At 36.5% G+C, this 20,518-nt stretch overlaps 1 protein-coding gene across 3 annotated transcripts; it reads right to left on the reverse strand.

Annotated features, from left to right (window-relative positions):
• Nucleotides 1-331: 331 nt before the first annotated feature.
• On the reverse strand, nucleotides 332-16,509 carry LOC128012177 (heparan sulfate glucosamine 3-O-sulfotransferase 1-like). 3 transcript variants are annotated; one of them, XM_052595267.1, is made up of 2 exons: nucleotides 15,892-16,509; nucleotides 332-1,985 (listed from the first exon to the last, which is right to left on the reverse strand). In XM_052595267.1, exon 2 carries the CDS (start codon nucleotides 1,935-1,937, stop codon nucleotides 1,026-1,028), a length of 912 nt encoding a protein of 303 aa, XP_052451227.1. In that variant the 5' UTR covers nucleotides 1,938-1,985; nucleotides 15,892-16,509; the 3' UTR covers nucleotides 332-1,025. The 3 variants fall into 3 exon arrangements, with proteins under 3 accessions (XP_052451227.1, XP_052451210.1, XP_052451217.1); XM_052595250.1 differs by having other exon boundaries at nucleotides 332-2,000; nucleotides 15,892-16,508; XM_052595257.1 differs by lacking the exon at nucleotides 15,892-16,509 and adding an exon at nucleotides 2,886-3,005 and having other exon boundaries at nucleotides 332-2,000.
• Nucleotides 16,510-20,518: the final 4,009 nt, after the last annotated feature.

Below are 20,518 nucleotides of genomic sequence, written 5' to 3' on the forward strand. Positions count from 1 at the left end.
TCATCAGCTATACATATCAGATGAAACACTGCCATCTATCGGACATGTGTGCTGACGACATCTACAGGATCCTTACCTGTTCATATCGTGAGAGATTCAAATGGCAAAACTCCAGGCTTAGCTGCCTTTGAAGATGTATTCATGTAAGTTGTATATTAAAAGCAACTTCTGATTATAACATAGCGTGGTGACAGTAAATGTAGGTTTGGGAGTTTGACTCTTAAAAGGTGTATCAGTCGTTATGTAGCCATTAAAATGTTTAACCCTTACGAAGTTAATACTATATGCTTAAAATCATGTACACTCAAATGAGATGTAGGTTAGATGAACAGATGCTTTATGTACATTTATTGAATAGAAAACAGTTTTGTAGTGCATTATCTTAAGACATTATGAAATTATCTCATTAATTTAAAGAACCAATTAATTTAAAAAATAGACATTTCAATTCAAAAATTAAAGTAAAATCTTAAAGTACAAATTAGTAGATTAAACATGAGAATTAAATGATTAGACCACAATAATTACATCTTGCAAAGAAGTATTTTTGTACAGTGCTTCAAGTGCCGCTGAAAGCAACCATTTATTTTTAATCTTATTATATGCAATTCTTGGTATCTATCCACATTCTGTCTTTTTTTTTCTATTAGAGAAAACCACTTTTTCAAGTTCAGTGTCTTCAGTAACTTGGACCTTGCCGATCTTTTCGATCACACCATCACCTTATCAATAGTGTTTGAACTGAGACTTTTGGATTCAAAAGTGCTCCAGAGAGTTTTTAAAGCATGAAGTCCTGCAGATCTATTTTATTTTCCACAGAAGACAAATTGTAGACTGTAGGCCAGATGTATTACCGTTCAGAACAGATTTTGATGCTGGTCTCTTTGCTTGGCCATCTTGCAAACTGGTTGCTGTATTTTTTAAACATATTCCATTGACACTCTTTTTACAAAATGAGTTTTCAGTAGTAATTTAAATCTCATTCTCAGTCTCTGTAAGAGCTGTCAATAATTTTTCAGCTGTCTTTAGCACCAGTCAAACCTCTGTCCCACCATTCTGAAAAAGATTTGATTGGGTACTCGCAGGTAACGGCAAAGCTTCTGGAAAGCCTCGCTGCTAAGTGGTGCATGTGGTCTTCCTTTAGACTCATCCAGACACTTGTCATGTCCCGCAGACAGCAAACAATAAAAGCCCTTCGTGACGTTAAAGTAGAAATTATCTGGCTTTATCCGAGGTGGAAGTTCCAAAAACTTCTCCGCCTTCTGCAGCTCAGGGAACGGATTCTGAATCAGCGCCTCTCCATCCACGATGTGCATCTGCTCTCTGGGAAAAAGCTCCAACCACTTGGCAAGGTGCTGGTAGTAAAAGCTCCTCTGAAGGGCTTTGTATTTGGGGTTGATGTGTTCTTGTGATAATAGCAGCTCTTCGAGTGGCTGATATGGCTTGTTTTGCTGAATTCGGTTGTGGAGAACTTGTGTGTAGTCTGATACAAGTCTCTCTGCAGGGTCACGGACGATCAGCAGCAGTTTCACAGCTGGATTCATGGCCCATATCCTCTTTGGGGCCAGTGGTGCTGTGAAGTAGCCAGGGGTCTTTTCCACCGTCAGCTGCCCAGGGAGAGTGATGGGCATCTGGGCACGATACCAGTCCAGACCTTTCCGAAAATTATCATCCAGGTTGAAGTAGTGGATTTCGTTTTTGGCTACTTCCACATCTGGATGGAGGTTGAGCATCTCCAGCAGGGCCCTGGTGCCTCCTTTGCGCACCCCGATGATTATGGCTCCTGGCAGACGTTGCAAAGCTGAGGCATTGGAAGTTCCAGAAGGGGTCGCTGAAGTCACTTTGGCCAGAGAGGATCGGAGTTCATGCAGACAAACAAGCAGCTGTGCCTGGAGCAACAGCAGGAGGATCAAAGCCAGGAGGAGCGTCCAAAACATGCCGTCGGTCCTGTCAGGTCAAGGGTGGCACACAAACCAAGTCAAGTTCTGTGAAGTCAATTTCTAAAGAGAGAGAGAGAGAGAAAGTGCACAGGAAATTGATTATTTTTCAGAGAAAATCAATAGTAAGATCAGCAGAAAAAAAAATTAATCATAGCATTAATCACGCATTAAAAAAATATCAAAATGTATAAAACATTCAGTGTCAGGCAAATTTAAGTTACTAACATGAAAAAATAGATGTAAAACGTGTTAAATGAACAACAGCAGCAGGGCAGGAGTATGATTTAATTAGAAGAATTATTAAAACCAAGAGAGAAGAAACACATTAAATATTCATGAAACAATAGTGTCTCAGAAACCTCCCTGGGTAAATTTACTCATCCCAATCTTACTTTCTTCTTCTCACTGCTGTCCTCTAGTGCTCACTGTTGGAGCAATCCTCATGAGCCTGAGTCATTCCAGTTAAACTACATGAGCCACCCTTTGGAGTTAATAGAGCAGTTCATCATAACAAGAATAAGATTTACTGGTAACACTTTATAATAAAGTCCCATTAGTTGATGTTAGTTAATGGATTAATATATTGCCCATTGTTACAGTATTAAAATTAGTTAATAAAAGTACAATAGTTTTCATTGTTAGTTCATGTTTTTGCAAATCCATTAAAAACATAACACTTTTTGATTTGAATAATGTATTAGAAAATGTTAAAATGAACATTAATGCAACGCTCACATCACATGTAGCAAAGACACCTCATTGGAGTTTTAATTTTTTTTCTCAGATTGAAAACAAAGATATGCATGTTTGTTATTTGTCCTCAGAGTCACAAAACTGATGCAGTGGTTACATATTTGTCTTTTTAGTGCAGGTTCAACAAAAATGTAATAGGTATAATCTTAAAAAGTTTCTTAGAATAACTATTCGAAATTCGAAATTACTCACATTTTTGTTTAAAACACATTTAAAACGTGTTTGTTTAAAGCAGAACCTCCAATCTGCTCTTCCCAAACATTGAAAGTGAATGCTGGCCACGGCTGTCACGTATGATATTTCATGTCTTCCTCACACAAAGTTATAAAAAGGCTTGAAAATACTTGGAATATGGTGTGCAAATTATATAGACTATTTTATGATCCTTTTATATTGCCTTAAATTGCTTTCGGAGTTCGACGACCTCTGGCCCACTTTCATTATATGGATGTTTTGAAAGGCAAACTCCTTTTGCATTCAGTGGAGAAAATCATGCATGTTTGAATTGACATTAGGATGAGTATATAATCAAAGAATCTTCTTCTTTGAGAGAGTGAAAATAAATAAAACTAAAGAATATGAGGACAGATGTCAGTAGGTGATCAGGACAGTTGGCCACGTCATTTCTGACCTCTATACTACTTTAAAATGATTCATTTTCCATGTTTAGTCTCCTCACAGTTGTGATGTTATTGTACCCTGCTGCTGCTGCCGGAGTCATGGGTTATTAATTTGCTCCTCATCTAGTTTTGAGCAGTCAGCCCTTGTAAACGAGCTGTGGTGTTGCTCTGTACGTTGTATAATTACACAGTTGGGAGTAAGTGTGGAGCCCTGTGGTCTTGCCACTCCTGCTCCAGCATCAGCGTCATCATTACTGCTAAGCCTCATCACCTCTGCCATTACGGGTCTGAGTGGCTGTCTATGTCTCCCACTTTATTCCCTCATCTCACAGCTTTAATCCTCAGAATGTGCTGCTCCTGGTCCTCGGGTTATGTTGTCTGTTGGTGGTGACATTTAATCAAATAGTATAAGAAAATAATACATTAAAAGGAGATTTTCAATATTTCTGTCTTAATAGTTCTGTTTTCTGGATTGCGCATGAACAGTGAGCTGTAGGATATTGTGAATAGAAAGCTGTATGTGTGTCTGTTTTGAGTCTGCGTTATATTAGTTTTTGTTCTTGGTGACAGGCAAAATTGACCTTTTTTGCAAAGAAAAGATTTCTATGTTCTCACCAAGGCTGCATTTATTTGATCAACAATATAGTGAGAATAGAAAATATTATTACTATTCGAATATATTTTGAAATGTAATTAATTCCTGTGATTGCTGAATTTTCAGCAGTGTTTACTGCAGTCTTCAGTGTCACATGATCCTTCAGAAATCAGTTTAATATGCTGATCTTATGCTTAAGAAACATTTCTCATAATTCTCAATGTTGAAAACAGTTGTGGATACGTTGATACATTTTTTAAGAATTTCTGATGAATGAAAAGTTGAAAAGAACAGCCGTTGCAGTATTTGAAATAGAAATCTTTAGTAACATTTGAAATGTCTTTACTGTCACTTTTGAACAATTTAATACATCCTTTGCTGAATAGAAGTTTACTTTTTTTTTTCTCCAGAAAAAGCTTGACCCCAAACATTTGAATGGCCGTGTAAATAATCAAACTTCATTGAATGAAAAAATTTGCTAGATTTACAAGTGTTTATTCTGTTAAATAAAGACATCATCATCTCCATCTTATGAGAATACATTGAACGAGTCTGTATATTTGTATGTTAAACTTCATTGTGAAGGTCCATCCCTAGACTTAACCATCAGGTAAGCTTAAGCAGTAAAAAACTGCACAAGTGAGATCATACAAATTCATATGAATTTGCAACCAGCTTATGTTGGCGACTAATTCCCTCAGACACACAAGTTGTCGTAAAGGGATCTATAATGTGTGTTTCATCTTTATCGGGGACTCACAGACCTACTGATTAAGTAGGACTTCCAGTTTTTTTTTTCTCTCTCAAGCAAACAAAGCTAGTCTCTCCTTTCTCACACATACACAAATTCTGTAGCTGGGAAAAAACAAACATCCACTGTCACCTCTCACTGTGCAGTATAATCCTCTTTTCTGAATGCCATTGCACACCAAAAGAAAACCCAGCGACGCACATACAGTGACACAAACTTCTGTTGGTTATCTTACACATTTTTGCATTTAGTCTCCTCAGCTTAGCGCAGCACGCAGTAAATCTGCACAAGACCAGCAGACTCATTCATGAACAACAACCACAAGACAACTGCAGTACCGCACACACACACGCAGACACGTATAAATATATGCACACACTACAAGAGTCTTGGCCTCTTGTAAAAAAAACTAAACAAAAAAAAAGAGGACCTGCAGTGTTTGAGATCAAAGGACTTCCTGTCACATATTAGCATTTTATCTCAGTTCCTGATCCGAGTGGATTGTTCAGAGCTCAGTGGCACCTAGCAAAACTAATGCATTTAGTCACTTTCTTTGGCATATCAAAAAAAAAAAAAACATTTCAGAAGTGACTTTTCATACCTATGCCCACCAAAGGCCTTTTTCTACAGTGAAGGATTAAAGATTATTTTTTTAAAGATTATTTTTTTATCTTGTCTTACCATACTCCTATAGCTCTACTGTATATATTAGTTAATTATAAAGGTGAAATAGACCTGATTGCTAGTTAGACATTCTAAATAATTGTAGCGTGTATGTTCAGTTATGTTCAAAATGAAATATTTTGCTTCAATAGTTTTTTCCTTTCTAAACCTCCTTACTGTAAAAAATATCCTGTCAAGTTTACAGTAACTGTGGTTGCCAGAAATTTGTCATTATGTTAAAAAAAAGTGTTTCAGGTGTTATGGGATGGCATATTAATGTTCTAATAACTTAATAACGGTATATGTAATTAAGTTTCTTTAAGTAATATATCAGTCTACTATCTGCATTTTGCCTGATAAAGATAATAAAGGTGGTACAATAGAAGGCCAGTTGAACAGTATATAGAGTCATACACACAAAGACAAAACACCATCAGGGTAACACACAAGACGCTAAAATAACGCAAAACAAAAACCCATCATAAATAATAGAAATTGTGACATGAAACGGCAAATGTACATTACTAATAATGCAGGGGCTTTTGGGAATGTCCTGTTACTATTTTTCACCATAAATTATTTGGTAATTAATCGTTTTTACTTAACAGTATTTTACAATAAAATTACATGTAGTGTAATGTTAAGGAAGTAGTAATGTTAAACCATTTACATTTTTTTCACAGTTTTTGTATATGATATGGTAAAAGCTTTTAGTTTGCAGATGCAAATGGTTTGATGTTTTTGTCACATTTGGCAGATGTCGTTCTTTGTTTACTGCTGTCTTTAAAGAAGCACTTTTGAATTTCTTAGTTCTTTTTTCAAGAAGAAGAAGAAGAAGAAAAAAACTGGGAAATAATTAGTTTACAAAAAATCTGATGTATAATATCTAGCAGTACTGTTTTCTTTTTATTTTTTTTTTACTAATTTGGTAAGAACACAAATATTTCAAAAGCATGTGAGTGAAGCATGTGGTTGTGTATTGTAAAAATGAAAAGATTTGTGTGTTTGAGGTGACTCGGCAGCTCATTTGACTCTCACACAAGTATTACCGTGCAAAGATTCACCAGACGTACTACAGGGAAAAACCAAGTGACTTTCAAGATTTCCTCCTCTTCCTCTTAAGTAAATGCAAATGGAGAATGAATGAAAGGATTAAACAGTGTTTGAGAGGATGCAATTGTCTCTGCCGCTGGACTGAAAGAAACAGGGAAAAATGTCCAGAAAGTGTCCCTTTGGATGCTTCTGAAAGATCTCATTCAATCTGTCCAATAGACACTGACCTTCAGTAAATCTGTTCAGTTTTTAGCACACGGACGCCCCGCTAAGCCTCAAATTAGTCTCTTCATGAACCTCCCCGCACCCCGCCAGTCTCTCACTCTTCCTCACTTCCATCTCTCTCCATCCCTCCCTCCTCTCCTTCATTCTCGCTCTCATTTGCAATTGAAGATCTGGGTCAATCGAATCACACACTCTACAAGCCCCCTCTGGTTTGCATGTTCCTCGCATTGATAATGAGGAGTGTGTGTGTTTGGGGGGGAGGGGGGGGTAGTCTCGTACCAGCAGAGGGGAGGGGGAAGTTGAGGGGGGCTACACTCTAATTAAAGAGGTTGTTGGCATGGAGAACATGGCAACATAATTGGCATGAAAATGTGTCTGCGTCTTGTCAGGTTTAGCAGCTACTTCGTGACAAGCACTCTTCTTGTAAAGTATGTGATATGGAAATTTAGCATGTACTGTAGATGAAAGGAAAGAGAGCATAATGTAATAATGGGATGATGGAGAAATAATACAGTCTGGTTTGGTTTGTGTGTTCATTTACAGTCATGTCTGGCTTTGGATGTTGTCAAGAAATTGTTGTCGTATAGATTCTGTCTAGTGCTCTTCAGTTTTTATAGTCCTAAAGTCCTGTGAACTGCCATTTTTACTATGGGTTCTCTAAGGAATTTTGCGAATGGATTTCGATTGAGTACAGTCATTTCTGTAGTTACCATTACTCAAATAGACAATGTAAAAACATGTACCACATGTGCATTTTAGTTTCTTCAAAATAATTTTGAAAGCTGTGGTTGCCAGAATAAAACACATTTACAGAACAAACTGTACATTTTACAGTATAGTAACAAACAAGTGAATTTGAATGTAAACCAGTAAATTCAACATCGCAAGCAGGTGGCAAAAGAGAATGCAACATGAAGAATTAAAGTTCATCACAAGTAGCTGAAGTAAATATTAATATAAAAACACAAAAAACCATCATGGTAACACACAACACTTAAATGATGCAATAAACATTCATTAAACAACAGAAAATGTAACAAAATGTAGATAACTGATACCAAAGACTATTAAATAACATGATTAAACAAAATACTTTCAAATGTCATGCAGGGAATTCTGGGAATATGAGTTTAGAGTTTTTGACTAAATTGTATGTTTATTTGTTCATTTTTGCTTCTAGAAACTGTACAATTAATAGCATTTTACCGTAAAATTAAATGAAATTTCTGGTTAGATCTTTTACATTTTTCCCTGTATAAAGTATAGGAACTTGTTAACTTATTAACATTTTCTTTTCTTTTTTCAATATTTTACATTTAGAATTACACGACATTGTTTTTACAGTGTGAGTTTTAAAGTAATAGTGTTGTTTAAAAATGCAAGTTGACAGAGTATGCTACAGTACATAAGGATTACAACTAACAATCGGAAATGAATTTACACTACCAGTCAAAAAAAGATATATCTTTTTTAAAGAAAAATTATGCATTACATTTTCAACAAAGAAATTTACATTGCTACAATTTTTAATTTCAAATAAATTTTATTTATTTACTTTAAGCTTTCTATTCCAGGGGTGGCCAATGTTGGTCCCTGAGAGCCACAGTCCTGCTGCTGTAACGCCGGTTTTGGGTTTTCATGTCTCTTATGTTTGAAATTGTCATGCGCTTCCCTGTATACAGCATATTAGAATGATTTTAGAATGATATTATAGCGAAGTCTATTGGCTTCTGAAAATTCAACTTTGCAATCACATGATAAATAACATCTTAAAATACATGAATATGGAAAACAGTTATGTGAAATATTTCACAATATTACTGTTTTTAACTGTATTTTTGATCAAATAAATTCTGTGAAATGGTGAGCGTGAGACACTTGCATAAACAAAACAATCTGTCCAACTGCAAATTTACACACAGCGGTGTATGAACTTAATTAATGTAGTGCTAAGCATCTTAAATCCACACAAAATGTAATTCTGAATAGTGGAAATTATTTGTGGTTGTGATTTCTAGGTTAACAATATTATCACATGAAAAGCCCTGACGAGAGTTAGCAGTTCTTTGTGAAATCATTTCTGTGGTTAACGTTATTGAAGAGAAAACATTACCTGAGTTACCAGGAAATATACATTTTGAAACTGTGTGTTTTAAAAACTTTCTAAAATAATTGCTACATAAGTACCACACACATGCGAGTTTATTTGTTTGGCAGATCTTAGCTTAAGCAACTTGTTAGCAATTTTCATTCTAAAAGCACACTCACAAAAATTAAAAAAAAAATGCTATTCCAGAGGCAAATAAGCTTTTAAGCTTAGAAATACTATCACATATTATTATGTGAAATCATGCAGCCAATTAATGTTTCGCTGTTCCTCTCTCCTTTACTCTCTGCCCGTATGATTTTGATATTTCAAGGACTGTTGACTAAATTATGTATTATCATTATACATTTAAAATATATTAACTAAAATCGCTGCTGTGAGCCAACAGCCTTTCATTTATCAAACTGCAATTTTCCAATTCGGTATGACAAGCAAATCATTCAGTGATTAGTAATCTGGACTGTGCCACAGGGGGCAAGAGATTGGGTTAGTAGTTCATGTCAGTTGACTTGTGTTTGGCTTTCACTACAGGGGAAAGAATCCATCTATTTCCTATCTCTTTGTGTGTGGGCAGTATAATATTACAGATTTGGAGGGAAGGGGTAAACATTGAGAGTCAGTGGTCACATCTATAATCTGTCTCTCTGTAGGGGTGGATGGACAGATGGAGGTTAGACCGTTCATATTAATACAACTCAGAAATTGAGCATGTGGACCTGACAGCTACTGCAGGGTCACGGCATGCATGAGGGCTGAAATGACACATCTAGTATGATTTCATGTTGTATAGCAAAAGAAAATCAATAAAAGAAAAGGGATGGATGAAATGAGATGAAATCAGCAACAACATGTTCTGTGCTGTAGGCTATAAACTAATGCTGATCAAAAGTTTGGGGTTTTTGAAAGTTTTTGAAAGAAGTCCCTTATTGTCATTCAAGGCTGCACTCATTTGATCAAAAATGTAATGTTGTACATTTGAAAATGTAATTTATTCCTGTGATGCAAAGCTGAAATTTGAGCAGCCATTACTACAGTATTTAGTGTCACATGATGCTACACAAATTATTTCTTCGTATCAGTGTTAAAAAAGATTTGCTGCTTTAGTGGAAACTGTTTTTGTAGCTTTTTTATATTGTTTATTTAAAATATCAATCTTTTGTAACAATGTTTAAGTTTGAGTTTAAGTAATGTTTGATGCTTCAGATTAATTTCTCTCAAAAACAAAACAAAAAATTGTACTGACCCCAGACCTCTTAACAGTAGTGTATACAGTACATGCTACTAAAATATGCAATAATACAACATTTTCATATATTTTAATTTCAGTTTGAACATGTCAGTTAAAATGCACTACTATCAACTAGTTTTACTTCAATACATCAAATTTTATTAAAATGTGGTTTGTCCTAGAAAGTTTGAACTGGATTTCACGAGTTCACCCTTACATCTAATCTGAAGGCAAATAGTAGGCATATTTTGGCGTGCTGTCCTGGGGGAGGGGTCCGGGCCCGGAGCATAGCCCGAACCTAAATAACTCCCCCTATCCCTAATTTGGGATAAATAGATTAGAAGTGAGGAGTTGGGGTGGAGGAGGGTTGCCGAAAAACTGTCGTGGGACAGTAGGTAGGAAGACTGGATATATATACGCTTGCGTGCTATTTAAGATGATTAGCTAAACGAGATGCACCTGTGCCAAATTGGATGATTATCTGATCGTGCTTCTCCCGAACTTTGTTAATAAAACCACATTTGAATGAGAGAAAGATGTGGAACTTCTCCTGATTGCAGATAATGCAATATGTTAATGCTTATTAAAGTTGGGGGGGAAATGACAATTCTGTCATCATTTACTCACCCTAATTCCAAAAGCGTATGACTTTCTTCTGTGAAACACAAAAAACCATCCTGTTTCTTACATAAAACAGACTTAAAGGGATAGTTCACCCATAAATGAAAATACTGTGATCATTTACTCAGCCTCATGTTGTGCACGATTTTCTTCTTCAGAACACACACACACAAATAAAGAAATTTCAAAGAACCATTCATTGATGTTGTAAGAACAAAAAACATTTCTCAAATTGTCTTTTTTATTTTCCACAGAAGAAAAAATGTGATACAGGTTTGGAATTACACGAGGGTAAGTGATGAAAGATTGTTTTGCAAGTCTACTTTTAGAACTACTTTTTTCGTGTTTCTTTTCTCCTTTTTTCTTTTTTTTTTCTATCACCCAGATCATCACCTGAGATTTTGTGCTAAACTTTTCCTTTTCAGTTCCATGTGAAAAAAAAAAATGTTTGAGGATGAGTAATTAACAGATTGTTTAGATGAACTAGTCATTTCAAAAATTACAGTGGATTATTTAAGGGAGTAGAACATTTTACAGTAGGTATGAAATGTATTAGCCAGCTACATCATGTTGGCTGTGAGGTGTCTCTACAGTCCAAAACTAGGGGTGATTCTCACACTCTCTTTAGTTTTAATCTACTTGTCTGGTAAATCCCAAAATGGAGAGATAGATAGGGAGTGTTTCTACAAAACAAACAGCAAGAGGGTGAGAATGAACTTGCGCCAGAAATCGTTTTTTCCAGATTTGTCTTTGCAATTGGCAATTAATCCCTGGAAAGTAAAAAAAGTAGTTTAGAGGCCAGATGAATGGAGCTGTCAGTCTCAGAGCAGGTGGTTGTGTGTCTGCATGCGAGCTTGCCATCTTTCAGCTGCGCTAAAATCTCAGAAGTAACATCTTTGGTTCTGCTTTTTTGTCTCTCCTCGTGCTTGCGTTTCCACACCAGGTTGTTGCTTTTGATTCATCCTTAAATCCCCTCACATTCAAAGATTAGTGAAAAACATCTTCTTTGTGATTCTTTAAATGCTCACATACTGAAAGGGCCTTAAGCTCACAGCTATATCCTTTGCTTATAGATATGCATGCGGTGAATGGATGTGTTGTGCACAGAGGGATTTTTCTGCATCGCTGCCTGTGTTTTTGTTCTTCGGTATTGTGAAGAAACAGTGGTATGTTCTGTGTGTGTGTGTGTGTGTGGACAAGAAAGGGGTCCCGTCAGGCCCTGCTGTGTTGTGCCAGGCAGTTCTGTACTTTGTAGGACACTTGGGATGCAGAATAAGATGTTATTTTTCTTATTTTGCAGTGTGTTGGTTTTTCTTGCATATGTGGCAGAGTAGAGACCTCCACTATATTGTGGTGTGCAGGGATGATCTAATGCATAATTCTGTATCAGGGTACACCAAGGTGTGCTTGAAGATGCAGTCGAATTTGCTGTTCTTTTTTCTTGATAGGTTTTGCAATGCTTTTGTCCCGTAGGAGAGAAATAAGTCTATTTGTTGTTTCAATTGTTTCTTCTAGACAGTAATGAGAAAAAATGGAATGCAAATGAAGATTTCTGCTTAAGTCTGCTGCTTAGATTTTACTCCGGACAAAAGACTCGAGTAACATCACATTTGAATTTTTAAAAGAGAACTCAACAAATGATGTTTCAATTTGACAGAGATTTCAGTATGAACTCCAAAACGTATCATCATCAAAGTTTTCCAAGACTGTATTATTTGAGCTGTACAGTATTATTCTGTTTGCGAAGGGACTACTTGAATCATTTTTGTAGCATTAAATTTAAATGGGCAGCGGATTTATAGTTCCAAGCATGCTTTGCATAGAACTGTATCAGGAGTGTAAATTAGGGGTGGGAATTGTCTTTGACTTCCCGATTCAATATTACAACAATATTTTTTGTTGGTGTTATTTTTTTAGCCTTTTTCTCAGGGATGTTCTAGGGCCTGTGGTAATGCGCTATGCACCTCTGTGACGTTACAGTACGTGTTTTACTGTTGTGTGGTTTCATTTTTTCCTCATTTTTCTTTTTCTTGTGTTGTGGTTCGACTCTGTGAGACTACAGGGGAGAGAGTTGCATGAAGGGTGGTCAGCAGGAGAGCAGTAGCCTGTCATCTTAATGGACTAAAACTGTCAACACTAATGACCCAAGAAACAAACCAAAAAGACTCCTCTATACACAAGTAAACACACACATACAGTCATATGCATATAAGCATGCACGCACACAAATCTCTGTCTTCCTATCCAAGGATACGCCAATCTAATGTTAAAAGGATCAACTGTTTTGTCTTCATGACTTTATCTGGATATTTTCCCTCCTGAGAACAGAGTGGTTTTGTCTGGAGTACAGTCCCTGTGACGTACATAATGACCTTCACTCTCATCCATATGGCCTGAGGTCACTAATTTTACCGTAAGATGGTCACAACCGAAAATAAGTGCTTAAAGTCTGATTAAAAAGATACTTTTTAGCACAAGTTGACTGATCTAAACCGGTACATGGTTTCCATTCTTCTGTTTGAATAGGGAACCCCACTGCAGATTTGACCATCGGTCAATCAATGGGGTTTCCAAGCTGTCTACTTTGGACTTGGCCCTTTCAGTTATTGTAGTCCTAGTGTGTGGGTGAGGGTTTGTTTTGGTGTAGTTTCTATATGAGTTACGAGAGCCTAATGTCTGTGTAGGTGAGTCACTGACAGATAAATGACCCACCAGCCACAGTCATTTAGTTATCCATGAACTGAACCAGTTCAATGCTAGCTTACTGTATAGAGTATGTTTGATCTTTAAACAAAGTTTGAAATGCAAAACTTTAGGTCGCAATAATAGAAGAGGTGCTCGAGATACAACACAGGATGTTAAGATTTTTATGACAGAAACAAGACTCACAGACTTAAATATGGCGTCAACTGGGTCCATTAAGTAATTTATTTCTTTTGTGGCTTATTCTGCTTCTAACAGATTTTCAGATTATGTTGTCCTCTATTGCCCATGTAATGTGCTCATAATTTAATAATATCTATTTTTAATGCATTATTGGATCTGAGTTTGAAATGCTGTAAGCATTTTGATAAACTGACTAGTTATTAACACTGGTTATTATCTTATTCAGTCATATTTAATATGTGACCCTGTCTGTGAAATCCAGACTAAAGTCTCAAAATCTAATTATGAGATAACAATCATCAAAGTTTGATTTCAACCATTAATTCCACTAAGAGTTCAATCTTTGACATGGCCTTACTCAGTCAATATTAAAGATATAAAGGTTACATTTTCACAGAATGTTCTACATCTTTATGGAGATTGATTTTATGTAGAAAACAAATGACTTTAGACAGGGTCACAAATATTATTGTCTTTAACAATATAGTGAATTTCTATTCCTTATTCTAGGGATGTTAGGATGCGTGTTATAGGATAAAAGCAGACCACCCACGTCTGAGTCTTTTGTTTTAGGTAATCGTACCGATGTAATGCTTTGGAGTGAACCTGTTTGATCTTGTTCTTAACTAATCTTCTGAACAGACATACAGGATATAGGCAACTCTTTTCCTCTCGTCTCTCCTTCCTTCTTTAGATATGTTTCATTGCACTTAGTAGAGCAGTTCTGTGCTCATAAAATCTGATATCTATTATTCACATCTTCCTCTATCACTAATGCTCCAACATTTTATGCCCCCATGAAGTCATGCTAAGTGACAGAGATTCATCTAATCCAGATCCATCTGTTTTTTTCTCATTCCTTTGTCAACATCTTGCATTGACCGTATTAATCAAATATGTTTATGTAAAGCAAAGCAGCTTACTGTGATTTCGCCAAGTAGGACATGTTTCTAGATCAACATCCTTGGTTTGGGCACAACATTATTTTCAGCCAATCAGATTTTATGGTTTGGGGTAGACCCAAGGCTTGAACAACATCCATATCAACCTTCATGTTATCCATCTGATTTAGGGATGGGGTTTAGTAAAGTAAATTTCACCACACTGACTTGTACTGTAAGAACAGGGAGAGTTTTATCATTATATTTTAAGGCTTGCATTACATGGCAGAACTGCCAACAAGTCACAGAACAGGTCACATGCTGCATTTATGATTTGATACAATAAATTCAGCATCATGTGTGAAGTACACAACATATTAGCCCTATTAACTCACTCATCCATTCACCCATCTGTGACTCCCATGGCCCCACAACCTTCCTGAAACCACCGACTCACATACACAAACATACACATGACAAACATACACTGGGTCTATTTTCTCATAGAACAAAACTTGCAAAATAATCCACATGTCTATTACTTAATTAAACAGTGTCATTATATTGAATGGATTGATAAATCTTCTGCCTTTTAGGGGTATAGAAAGTAGCATTTTTAATTTAAATCTACAGTAGCTTCAGTACACTCTTAAAATTAAGGTTTCTTTATTGGAATATGTGGTTTACTGAAGAATCTTTAACATCAAAGAAAACTTTCCATTGCATAAAAGGTTTTTTGATGGTGGAAAAAAAAAATCATTCACTTTGGAAGAACAATTATTCTTTTTAATAACTTTTCACTGAAAGGTTCTTTGGAGACCCAACATGTTGTTTTCACTTTACCAGGGGATTTGACGCAATAGACATTTGTTAAAGTAGTTTCATAAGCATTTACTTGATAATTTGATGAGAGACAATATAAACACCTGTGTATGTACGGTGTATAACAATAAAGACTTGCATCAATCATCTTGAAAATGAATATATTCTAAAAATGTAAATAAGTCTGATCTTAGTCATACCTGGTTTGCAGGAGACATGGGTCTCTGAAGTTATAGTACCTCTTCTAAGAACAATACCAAACATCTCTTTATCAAAACAGTTTCTTTGTCTCTGTGAAGGTTCTTTATTGGCATCTATGGTTACATAAAGAGCCTTTCTATTCCACAAAAGGTTTATTGTAGTCCAAAAAAAAAATGTTTTCAATGTTCCTCATACTAGGAAAAAAATGCTTATTTTAAGTACTGTTCATTGAAAGGCTCCTTGGAAAACCATAATGGTTATTTTATGGCATTGCTGCTAAAGCTTTCTTTGGAACCTTTATTTCAAGAGTGCTCAGTTAAGAAGTGGGTTCACTTTTTAAAGCACGTTTAAAATCAGACATGCTGTATGCAACCATACACATGAGACATTTAAAGCACAGTTCAAAGTGCTGGCTAAAATTCAAGATTTGCTGAGGAACACAGAATGTGGTTAATTCTACAGAGTTTCACTGACCAAACACTCCGGTCAGCCGGGGGCAATGACACTAAGAAGTGAAACAGTGATAGAGCAGGACAAGAGCTTACCTCAGCTTTGTCTCCTTCAGTCAGTTTCTCTCATAAAGTGTGTCTGAGTCTTACGTCCTGATGTTTTCGGGACTTTCATCCTTCTCTATTCCATCCTTCAGAGCACTTCAGTGACTTTCCAGCCTCTTTTTTTCTCTTTCTCTTATTCTATTCTTGCTGTCCCTTCTCTCCTTCTCCTGTTCTCTGTAACGGCAGTTTTAAAGTTGAGGTGGCGTAGCTCCTTCTCTAGACTCTAGGCAGGAAAAAAAAAAAGTGAAAATAAGACTCAAGGTCGTAAAAAGATTCTGTGAGTGTGTGAGAGAGGGAAGTGAATGAATTAGAAAGTGTGTCTACATGCTGTGTGTGTCTGTCAAATATGTGTGGATGGAGTGTGTGTATGAGTGAATGAGCAACAGAGAGAGAGAGAGAGAGAGAGAGAGAGCACAAACACATTGCCCCTGAGGGAAATTCCTCCCTCCCTCGTTCTCTCTCTCTCTCTCTTTCTCTGTTTCTAACCCCCCTCCTATCATCTGTACTATCACTCTGCCTCTTCCCTCAGCCCGTCTCTCTCTTTCGTTTCTCCATATCGTTTGATTTGCGTCTCATTGCCTTCTCTTATCCAAATACAGGAACTTATTCTTCACTTTGTCTCCAAATGTCATTTTTTCCTCCTCATATCCCACATTCAGAACAGCCTGTTTCTTTTCCAGCTCTCTGTTTTTCTGTTCAAGGTCTTTGGAATGTATTTGCCCCAGAAAATCCCCAAAATCATGAATAACTTACAGGGTGCTGGCTCACAAACACACAGGGCACAAATAGATGGGCAGCACGTATAGCTCTAGTTTCTGTTAATCTCCAAATGCGCAGCACACATTCACTGTTTGACGGTACATTACCCACGCTGGAATAATAATCATGTGTAATGCAGAAAGTACATTTGGAATTTTTCTTTATTTTTATTTTTTGGCTTTCTCTCTGTACTTCATGACTTGTGTGGTGAATAAAACATGAAAGGATTTTTGACTGTTCTCCTATGAGCTAGTGCAGCAGAAATATTTTGGTGGAACGTGGATACTTTCATCATGTCTGTGAGCTTTAACTATTTAACTGTGAGCTTTAACTAGAATTAACTATTTACATTCGTTTCTGTGACTGGTCATCATGTCTTGTAATTATTCACTTATTTTTGGTTACTGTTTTTTTTTTGGTTATCACTTTTTGGCTACCTTAGTTAATCAAGGGGGAGCAGAAGCTGTGTACATATATATATTATATACAGTATACACATTTTTTATCTCCTACTTCATTAGTAATAGTAAAGGGTTAATTGAGATTCTATGTGATGCTAAGAGTTCAGAAAGAACATGAATATGAATCTAAATCTTGAAATTCTTTCTTTGAAATTACTGCAGTACCTCCATTCCCGGGTCTGACTACACCTTCCTCCACTTCCGATGAGGTCTCAGTCGGATTATGGATTACTGCGGAGTCTTATTATCTCTCCCACCCATATGAGCAGTAATGTAGTGTGAAGGGAAGGGGTTGAGAGTTTAAATGAAGACCTCCTGCTGGTTAAGATCTCAGAACACACACCCCTTCCTCGCTCACTCGGCACATTTGGGTTCTTGAATCTCTGCTTCCTACTTCCAGACCTGGGGGGGGGGGGGTAGTTAGGGGAGAAAAAAACGGTGCCCTGTGATGTCGCACCATGAGGGGGGTGAGTTTGCCTCCCATTTCCCTCTTCCTCCTTTGAGACATCCAGGAGCTCCTCAACCCCCCAGCCTTGTTAGTGAGCATGTCTGATTTGGCCCTTTCACTGTGTGTCTCACACTTTTTTTTTGCACTTTCAGTGTCGCTCTATAGAACCTACCGTCAGCTGTGATCACAGTCGTCTTTCATATTTTTTTCCCAGTTCCTACAACCTTTTTATCTGTCTTTCTCTCTATACGTACAGGGAGCACTCTGTTGATTTCTTTCTCCATCTCTGGCATCATGTTCTTCATCCTTGTTGCTTCCCCCTTTCAGAGAGATGCTCATCTCCCATGGATTCTGAGTTCCTTTCCTCTTCCTTCATTAAAGTTTCTTTATGGTTCTCCTCCGTATAGGCTGGTTTTGGAGGAATCGGAGGGGGGTCAGACCACAGACTCGTAGAGGGTGGCTGTTCTTTCAAATAGAGCGATAGTTTGTGGAGTTTCACAATGCTCCTCTTATGAATCTTTTGCACGTCCATCTTTGCCTGGCTGTCTGAAGACTTCAGTGAGTCCTGAAAATAGCATTACACGGCTGTCAGCTCAATTTTCACTCTATTTTGTCTGTTTTATTCTGTTAATTCAGTTCTCCTGATCATCCATATACATTTATGCAGTATATTATCATTTTTTTATAGTCAGAATGTCTTTTATTTGGCCAATACAATGGCGATAGCAGAGTGCAAGTCTTAATTTTTGAAAGTCTTAATTTTGTACATTTTGTGGCACATGAGTAAAGACGGAACACAATTTAAGAGACAGTATTTTGGATGAAACCGGTAAGCTTGAGACTGTACCATAGACTGGCAAATAAATAAAAGTGTCAAGGTCCAGGAAAGTATGAAAAGAATAGTCCATCTGCCATCAGTGATTCAACCGTAACGTTATGAAGCGACGAGAATACTTTTTGTACACAAAGAAAACAAAAATAACGACTTTATTCAACAATTCCTCTCCTCTGTGTCTCTCCAAATTAGCTTTTATAACATTATGATTGATCCATTGATGGCCGATGGACTATACTGATGAAGCTTTTCTTACTTTCCTGGACCTTGACACTGTTATTTATTTGCCAGTTTATGGGACAGTCTCATGTCTACAGGTTTTCATCCCAAATATCTTATAGATTATATAACGAAACTTTTACGGGTTTACCCTTTAATATGCATCAATGTAATTTCAGGGTCCCAGACAGTGTAGGAGTATCAACATCCGGTTGACTGTGAAAGTGTAGAATTAATAATGCAAGTCAGGATAAAACCTCCAGACAACATGTCTTTTTTAATGCCCACATAACCAAGAAATGTACTTCAAGTTCACCATTCAGACATAGATCAATCCTCTAAAATCCATGTGCATTAGAACACAGTATAACAGCCATTCTTTATATACAGTACATACTGGAAACGAAATGGAAATGTGATTGCATCCAGCTTGTAGCTTTAAAGCTTTTAAGAGCAGATACATAGGGATATATTCTTGATGGAGTTATATAGATGCTGTTTGTTTTCCTTAAAGGCATTGTGTGTTTACAGTAAATTATGTAGATATTAGGGTGGCATGCAAATAAAAAATAAATTAAGAAAGAGAAATCACATTTTTGCACATTAAGAATCTTTTGTATAAATAAACATTGACTGTGTTTTGAAATTCTCAGTGTCATTGTGATTGTATGATTAATGGGTAAAGTGTTGTTGAGCGGTGTAGTGCTATAGCAGCACTTTGAAATGTATGCTTCCTTTCAGTGTCAACATGAATTTATGGCATAAGCTGCAAAAGGGCACAGTTTAAAGGTATCTCTTTGTTCTGGCATTGTAATGATATATACATTATACTGTACATAGCAAATCACTTTGAGATTTCTAGTATCTGCTTGATTTAAAAAGGATGTGCTGCTCTTTTACAGCCTGCAGTATGTGCATTAGCAGGATAGTCGTAAAATCTATGCTTACAATGCACTGCTGACCAAATGTGCAGGGCAACAATAAGAAAATACTCAATGTGGTACGGTTTGCTTTCCTCTGAGACAGTGGGCCTCATAAATAATATGACTGAACATACTTGCAAACGTGCTTCAATTTCTTTTTCAAAGGAAGTATCAGGAATGGGACAATAATGTCTAGATCGCTGACTCAGTATAAGGATCATTTCTGCTCACACTAGTACACTTATTGTTCTAAAGGGACCAATGGATGCCAGTAATGTAATATTAGCATAACATAGGCACATACAAAAATTTGGTATTATGAGACTTTCTAAAAGGATTTGCCAAAAATGTTGTAAAACGTAAAAGCCATTGTTCCTCAAATAACCTCCCAGCATTTGCCTAATTCTTTCAGAGGTTTTAAACAGCAAACATTAAAATATGCAGCTATTTATTGTGATTTTATGGCAACTAAAAGATTGTTCTTGTGAGTTAAAATCAACACTTTAGTAAAACATTTAGTTTAATTAGGTTCTGTCAATTATATCCAGTTCCTTTAAAGGGATAGTTCACCCAACATTGGAAATTTGAGAATTTACTCACCCCTGCAGGTCAGATGAATTTGCTTCTTTATCAGAACAGATTCTGAGAAATTTAGCATTACATCACCTGGTCACCAATGGATCCTTGCAGTGAATGGGTGCCGTCTGAATGAGGCTCAAAACAGGTGATAAAAGAATCACAATATCCCACAAGTCCATAATAATACACATGACTCCAGTCCATCAATTAATACCTTATGAAGCAAAAGCTGTGTCTTTGTCAATAATTTTCAATTTTAAATATATGTGAATATATGTAAATATATTCTTTCTACATAAAAAGTATTAAACATTACACGGTTTACCTGATGCAATTAACAAAGCACTTATACTGACTATGCAAAGCAGACAGTGAACAATTTGATTTAAAAGAG

Source organism: Carassius gibelio, chromosome A5 (genome assembly GCF_023724105.1).
Source record: "Carassius gibelio isolate Cgi1373 ecotype wild population from Czech Republic chromosome A5, carGib1.2-hapl.c, whole genome shotgun sequence".
NCBI classification, from domain to species: domain Eukaryota; kingdom Metazoa; phylum Chordata; class Actinopteri; order Cypriniformes; family Cyprinidae; genus Carassius; species Carassius gibelio.

What these genes read in the sequence shown, in the direction of transcription:
- LOC128012177 (XM_052595267.1), bottom strand. Translation starts at nt 1,937, where the DNA reads ATGTTTTGGACGCTCCTCCTGGCTTTGATCCTCCTGCTGTTGCTCCAG.